Below are 8,279 nucleotides of genomic sequence, written 5' to 3' on the forward strand. Positions count from 1 at the left end.
TTTCAGTTTGACTTGATAGAAATGAATAGATACAGTCCCAGTCATTTGTTAACCAAAATCCATTCAGAGATTTAAAAAGTTGTTTGTTGTATCAGTTTTCATTGTTGAAATTTGCTAAGGATAATAAATAATGGTCACTAGGCCACCTTTCTACATCAACTTAGAGGTTAATTCAAAACATGTTGTCATTGTTGAATAAAGCTCTTGCTGGCTTTCCTCCAGCATTTTATTAGCCCAGCAACCCACCAGGCTAACTGCTACGACAGCACTTCCTAATATGGGCACGCTCGTAACAAGTCGTTTTGCGTGACTGTGACTCTTTGTTTGCTTCACGTGAATATGCAATACAATATTCTCCCAGGCTATAGGAGGCAGTGAAGAGCGGCATATTTGCAACACTTAACCACAAGAGAAGAAGATAACTTGTCTTTTTCTTTTTTGGGATAGTTTAATTCAATAAACTATCAACAACACTTTGCGGTCAACAGTCTACATACATTTAACACAAGTAAACAAAGAATCACCCCCCCCCCCTGCCCCCCAAATGCCATTTTACCGCTTTACATTTTGAATATTTCAAATCACTGTATTCAGTTTAATACAAATATAATGTGAATATTCTGTTTCCAATGTTAATAACAATATCTTTTTTGTGGACTCCCAATCAATGGCACAAGTTAACAGAAACATGAATTAGTGCAATTCTGGCTGCTATGTTCCCTTTCTTAACTCATTCACTGCCATTGACGGCTATAAACGTCAAAAATTAATTTGAACTATTTCTATTTGTTTAACATTTTTTTCCAGTATGAAAACCTAGAGAAAAAATGTATTGTACATTTAGAACAGATATAAAATTTGTGATTAATTGTGAGTTAACTAGTTAAGTCATGCGATTAATTACAATTAAAGTAATTAATCGCCTGACGAGATGATTATTAAAAATTAGGAGTCAGGCGATTATTATTATTTTTAAATCGTAATTAATCGCATGACTTCACTAGTTAACACACGATTAATCACAAATTTTATATCTGTTCTAAATGTACAATAAAAAAATCTAGGTTTTCATACTCTTGTTGACAAAAGTAGAACAAAATGTTAAGCTAAATGAAATAGTTTAAAAAAATTGACGTTTATAACCGTCAATGGCAGTGAATGAGTTAATAATCAGGCCAAGGACCTCAGTGCGTGGATCATCTGCATTTAATTGGAACCTTGAAGTCCGTCTTGTTTTATTAGTAAACATCCACATAGCAATGACATCTAGTACACAATAGCTTCATATCATAGATAACTGTTGGCACTTAATAGTAAGTAAAATATCATCAAATAAAAATGGCTTGGCACATTTGCATCATTCTTCAACTAGTAAAAATAGAGGTTGCAATATGTGCAACATTCAACAATCAATTTTGCTTCGACATTTTCTACAGAAGCATCTTGTCTCTGTTTAACACAATCGACAATATGGGCGTTTTCTACCTTGCTAACATTTTAAGGGTAATGTGGAATGTTGACACTATTAGTTGACACGTTTTAATGATAAAAAGAAAAGAAAAGAAGCAATTGGCATATGTGAGTATGTGCTACATAGATATTTCCTTTCAAGTGCAAGAGTGAAATGAGTTTTCCAGAACATTTGCGTTGTTTTAGAGCAGGGGTTCGCAAGCATTTTAGGTTGGAGAAGACCTCATAATTCCCCTTAAGCCAATTAACCTTTTAATTGCAAACAATTTTTTTTTGCAAAATTATATTATTTTGCAGATCTGGGACCCCAGTTTGAAAACCACAGTTTGGGAGGACAAACCTTTCCAATTGAATTTTCCAGAAGAACTCTCGTTCATTTTAAGACACCGTGGCGACATTTTCTCAAAGTGCGTTTTTTAAATATTTGGTCTGCTACGCGATCATAATAAATTGTCATGCTTCGTTCACTACATAAACCTGAGCTGACCTGGGTCGAGGACTTCGTGCAACTGTGAGCCATGTCATGACCTCCGATGACCCCCGCATCCCCTTTTGTGATGTTTCAGGTTAATGAGCTGTATGTAGAGAAGTAGTCCGTCAGGGAAGAAGACAATCGACTAAGTTGCCTCAAGACAAAAAAGGGAAAAGTTGTGGGAAAAAAATGACACGGGTTCTCGGTCCCAGGAAGTCGCCCACAGAGCGCTTGCATGCTGCCAGGGCTGGATTGGCACACGAAAAAAATGGGCCCTGGCATTTTAACTCATGTAGTTCTGCCACTGTTGTTTATTGATGACGTTTCAGTTTGCTACCTAAATTCAAAATTGGGATAGACCGATTATCGGCCGGGCCCATATTTGGCATTTTGACAAATATCGGCATCTGCATTTTGACAAATCTGAATCTGAGCGGTGTATGCTTGCGAACGTAGCGAAATTGAGGGTTTTCATCAGGATTTGTAAGATGTTCACAGACATGTTTTACTTTTGGCAAAAACATTTCAAACCTATTTAGACAATTTTTTACTGTGTGAAGATCTTATGAGCCTTTTACGAACCCTGATGAAAACCCTCAATTAGCTACGTTCGCAATTTCGCATGCATTTGTTGCTCAGTGAGATACAGGGAACTTTTCATTTATGGATGTATTTAAATTTCCACTTAATAAAAGATTATGCTGACACTGGAAACTTCCTACACTTTTTATTAGTGTTGTTGCGATACTGATACTGGTATCGGCAGAGGCCCCAATACTGCATTATTACAGTGGTATTGGCGAGTACTAACAAGTAATATGCCGATACCATTAATTCTGACTTTGGATGCAGCATCTTGTGTCTTGCTCATGCACGACATTCACTGATGTGTGACATGCATGCCAAGCTAAGATATCCTATTGGCCCTTGAATGCTCTGAACCAATGGCAGGACAGCTTTTTCATGTTGAGAAAAAAAACTTTGGCATTAGCCGATACTGCAAAGCTTGATATCGGAATCGGTACCGGAGGCCAAAAAACAGTATCGGAACAACACTAATTTTTATTTTTAAAAATGAAAACAAAATATTTTAAAAAATTAAGAAATTATGTTGAAATTTTGGAAAACTTTATTTACAGTAGAAAACTTTAGAGAACTATTTACTTCCTTAGTTTTTAATTTAGCTTAACACATGCTGATTACCTTGGAAGCTCCCTGCAAGTTTTTTTTTTTTTTTTTTTAACAAAAAGCGGTCGTCTATTCTTTGTGTTTAAAATTAAAAGATTTTTTTTTAATGCTAATATTTTCTCTCCTACTGCAAATAAGTATCGGCTTGAAATATCGGTTATCGGCCTCCTTGACTACTAATAATCAGTATCGGTATTGGCCCTGGAAAAAACATCAGTCTACCCCTAATTCAAAATGTATTAAGAGACTGGTCGACCAGTCTCTTGGGGTAAAATGTAGGAAAGTAATCATTAAAAAGCACTGCATCGGTCCTAAAAGAGACCCGCCCACCAGGCGTCTCCCCTGTATGCCAGATGGCCAATCCAGCCCTGCATGCCGCTGTTCCTTTTGGTTTTGGTTTCTGCTTGCTGAAAAGGTGAGCGTCGCTTCCATCAGTGAGTGCATCTGGAGAGGGGCGTGTCCTCCATCAAGTCATCCTGGAGGAAGGGAACAAAACAACATACTTGATCGGAAAAGTAAACAAAGGCCAGATAGATGTGTGCCATTGCAACGTGTACCGGAAAGCTTTTGTGGTTTACTTTAAAAGTAAAACAAACCCGATTTGAGTTGATGACCCAGTGCGTATGCGACCTACCATGGGGATGTCCTGGAGCCGACGGAACTCGGGTTGATCAGTTTGCTGACGGAAGCGCAGAAAGACGACGATGAAGACCATAGCAGTGATGATGATGAAAACCGACAATAGCCCAGCAAGGAACGGATCCAGAGCAGCGTAAGACCTCGGCCGTTGCCTTTTGAGGTCTAGGTGGAAAATGCTCACATCAATATTATTATCATGGTTGGGAGGGTTACTTTTAAAATGTAATCCATTACAGTTACAAGTTACCTGCTAAAAAATGTAATTAGTAACATAATCCAAGTACCATAATATTAAAGTAATGTAACTGGATTACTTTTGGATTACTCCAATATTGAGTATGCTCATGAAGACAAAATCTAAATAAATATCACCACAATATATATTCTATACAATGTGCCCCTGCTATTTGCAGGTGATAGGGATTCGGGCAGCGTGCAAATAGCATAAATCCTTCTGTAATTAAAAAGCATGTAGGCTATTGATTAAATGATTGATTGATTGATCGATGGCCATATGCTGTTTTCGAACTGTCACTGAAAGCAACTACAACTCACAGTTTGATAGATAGTCATCCAATGAGGATGACGATGTGTGACATCAACTGCAAAATTAACTTTTATTCCAGTCACAAGTTTAGCCGTTTAAAGAGTGAATTGGTGGGAGGAAGATTTGTTTGGAAGGTGTAACTCACATTATGGTTGTAGGCTAGCGGGCTAGCTAGCAAGAAGCTACAGCGCGTAGCATGCTGCTGGACTCTCAGCGCAAACTTTCGCTCCGAGTAAGTTCCAGTTGATACCGGTCGCCATTTCCTCCCACAGTCCGTGAAGTTTTTTTCAAACTGGCCGCGTGTGGAGGACGCGACGAGTCAGTTCGTTCGTTCCCACCTCCCCGACATGTAGCAACGGTCCCACTCGCGCGGCGTGCACGCTCTCTCTCTGTCCTCTCTCTCTCTCTCTCTCTCGCCCTCTTTTTCTCGCCCTCTTTTTCTCGCCCTCTTTCGCACTCTCTCACCGTAATTGTAATCCCTCGAAGTAATCCCCACTTTTAATAAATGTATCTGTAATTTGATTGTTTTTTTTTGTTTTCCTGTAACTGTAATGGAATACAGTTACATTTATTTTGCAATCTGATTACGTAACGGCGGTACATGTATTCCATTACTCCCCAAGCCTGATTATTATTGTGTTGTGTTTGGACATTACGCACACACTTGTGGGTTAGCGTACCTTCGTCGCCGATGTTGAGTTCAGAGGGGGCGTCCGGGTGTTGACCTGCAGCGGGGGTCCGGTGGCTTGATGCTCTCCACGGGGTCCTTGAGTGCGGCTGAGTGGAGGCATGTTTGCCCTCCGTTGCGGTCACATGCACGAGATGAGAAAATGGCAGATTGTGTGGAGCGGCTGAGAGGGGCCATCCAGACACACTTTTACTCATAGCAAATCTTAATCAAACATGGCTTTATAATTCGTACTGTAAATGTTTCCAGGTCTCATATACGATTGTCTTGTTCACCTGATTCACTTCCTGGCTGAGCAGTGGTGAAAAGAGAATCTGAAGGACTTGTAACCGCTGTAGCGTTTGTCTTAACATCTGCAGGATCGTGTGTTTGGTGCGGGACGTCCTCCAGGTGACCTTGTAGCAAGTCGGGAACTTCTGAGGTACCAGCGTGACGCATTAAGAAGGTTGACAGGGTGACAGCGGGAGGCCCAGCAACACTTTGACCTGCAGAATAATTAAAACAGTGGTTCTTAACTCATTCACTGCCATTGACGGCTATAGACGTCAAAAATTCATTTGAACTATTTCGATTAGTTAAAAAAAAGAAAATCCACTTTTGTTAACAAGAGTATGAAAACCTAGAATTTTTTTATTGTACATTTAGAACAGATATAAAATGTGTGATTAATCGTGAGTGACTATTGAAGTCATGCGATTAATTACAATTAAAAATGTTAATCGTCTGACGCCCCTAATTTTTAATAATCTTTTATTTTCCTTTTTTTAATTAGGGGCATCAGACGATCATTTTTTTAAAATTGTAATCAATCACATGACTTCACTAGTTAACTCACAATTAATCACAAATTTTATATCTGTTCTAAATATACTATAATAATAATTTTTCTAGGTTTTTATACTCTTGTTAAAAAAAAGTGGGAAAAATGTGAAACTAATGGAAATAGTTCTCATGAATTTTTGACGTCTATAGCCGTCAATGGCAGTGAATGAGTTAACCTGGATTGTCTCGAACCACAGCGGACACACACCCGACTCAAGCGATTCAGGATGATTAGCCCTGCTTGGCCATCATTGGCTGCAGGTGATGACGCAACATTGCTCGGCCAATCTGTGCTGCAGAGAGTTTGGTGCGCTCAGTAGTCGACTATTGTGATGGTACGTCGTGTGATTTCCTTATTATTGTAATCCCTTCATATGTCAAGCAAACAAAAGAAAGTGGTCGGATGAACATGTGCAATATGAAATCACATGTATCACAGAACATATGGTGTTCCACAGGGTTCAATTCTAGGGCCTCTGCTGTTTTCATTGTATCTGCTGCCTTTGGGTTCCATCTTAAGAAAACAGCGGTTGTTGTTTTAAAGTGCTCTATAAATAAAGTTTGAGTCGAGTTGAGTGACGGGAATCAGCATCCTCACTGCATGAGTTGCAATGCCTATTTGAGCAATTCTAGTCCAGCACAAACGCTAAAGGAGCCAGATTTGATGAAAAGGCTACTCGCCCTTTTCATTTTGTTCACCAGTAAACTCTATAGCCAACCTATGGCTTGAATTTGAAAACAAAACAAAACAATATAATTCTATTTTTCAAGAAAGAAGGGTTTGGTGAATGTGTATAGGAAAGTGGATTGAATTAAAACGGAATTTAAATATTGGATGGTGAGTTAGCAATAACAATTAGTTCAACATAGCACTAGAGAATAATTACATTGCATCAAATGAAAGTTTTGTGCAATATGTAATCTCAATGCTCATTTTTTTAAATCATGTCAGAGTAGCATAATGCTAATCACATGTTTAAAATTGAACCGTTTTATTTTTTCTTTATCTATTTTTTTTTCCTGGAGGGGAGAGGTGAGGTGGTCCTTTTCCTCTGCTATTTGCTAAAATGCTCACCTATTCACTGCTTTTTTTGTGTGTGTGCTTAGGCCAAAGCCACAAAAGTATTTTTTAGGGGCCTCTTAGTGCCAAAGTTAACTCATTCACTGCCATTGACGGCTATAGACGTAAAAAAAAAATCATTTGAACTATTTCTATTGGTTTAACATTTTTTTCCACTTTTGTTAACAAGAGTATAAAAACCTAGAAATAAATATTGTACATTTAGAACAGATATACAATTTGTGATTAATCGTGAGTTACCATTAGAACTATTGAAGTCATGCGATTAATTACAATTAAAAAAATAATAATCGCCTGACGCCTCTAATTTTTGATAATCTTTTCTTTTTTTCTTTCTTTAAAAATAAATAAATATTATTTTAATTTTTTTTAAACAAAAGTGGAAACAATTTTAAACTAATAAAAACAGTTTAATTTTTTTTTGATGTTCGTTTATAGGCGTCAATGGCAGTGAATGAGTTAAATGTTGACGTAATTTTGAGGAGTTTTATTTAGACAAAAGTAATGCTTAACTGCCAATTTGGGGCATTTTAAACCTTTTGTGTGGTATCAATTACTTACAGATTTTTGCTTTGGCCACAGGGCTTGGTTGCTTTTTCCCGTAGTGTGGGAACAAGATGTTATATATGTTAATGATTTTTTCTAATTTACCATCGCTTTTGAATCTCCCAAATGCAATCTTATAAATGTTCAAGTCATTAAGTTTCTTTCAGCATCGATGTGTCAGTTGCTTGTTGAGTTTCTATTAAAATTGTGAGATTGCATAGTACACCAAGCCAAAAATCATTACATTGACTCTACACAACATAACATGCCGAGCTTCTGATCGGCTAAATTGGATGTTTACAGGCACATCTTGAACTTCCCTTTCGTGGAATAAAATCAGCAAATGACTGTAAAACCAGCATCATTTTATCGATCGATCATCACACGCGCACACACCGCGGCGCGATGACTCCCACCTCTTGCCTGGGATGAACCGGTAAGCAAAACCATCACAAATCCAAAAAGAAAAGCTGATTTCATCTCATTCCCTTGCAGAAAGCAACTTCGAAGTGCACCGGGTTGCGTTTTCCTCGGCGGCTCGGTTCTGTTGATCGGTGCTTGTTTCCGTTACGTGATACGTGAAGGGACATCATCCGGGCTAAAAATATCCTAGGGGAGTCGGGCAGAAGAGGAGGGGATGGGTGGGGTCTCGTGCAGACGCACACACATGCGCACACAGCAATAAGAAAAAGGCATTTAGTGTTTTAGTATTTATACTTTACTCGCATGTTCACCTGTTACTCGCCACTCCACGACATGTAGCAATTTGCAAGCTTAGCACGAGCTGCTGATTCCTGCTTATGCATAAACGCTCAGCCAATCAGAC

At 38.5% G+C, this 8,279-nt stretch overlaps 1 protein-coding gene across 1 annotated transcript; it reads right to left on the reverse strand.

Annotated features, from left to right (window-relative positions):
- Positions 1 to 1,191: 1,191 nt before the first annotated feature.
- On the reverse strand, positions 1,192 to 8,248 carry LOC147181096 (uncharacterized). Its single transcript, XM_086078642.1, has 6 exons — positions 8,188 to 8,248; positions 7,870 to 8,062; positions 5,280 to 5,489; positions 4,997 to 5,167; positions 3,765 to 3,931; positions 1,192 to 3,606 (listed from the first exon to the last, which is right to left on the reverse strand). Exons 2-6 carry the CDS (start codon positions 7,931 to 7,933, stop codon positions 3,562 to 3,564), a joined length of 657 nt encoding a protein of 218 aa, XP_085934768.1. The 5' UTR covers positions 7,934 to 8,062; positions 8,188 to 8,248; the 3' UTR covers positions 1,192 to 3,561.
- Positions 8,249 to 8,279: the final 31 nt, after the last annotated feature.

Source organism: Leptonotus elevatus, chromosome 1 (genome assembly GCF_054856555.1).
Source record: "Leptonotus elevatus isolate MCC_2025b chromosome 1, RoL_Lele_1.0, whole genome shotgun sequence".
NCBI classification, from domain to species: Eukaryota; Metazoa; Chordata; class Actinopteri; order Syngnathiformes; family Syngnathidae; genus Leptonotus; species Leptonotus elevatus.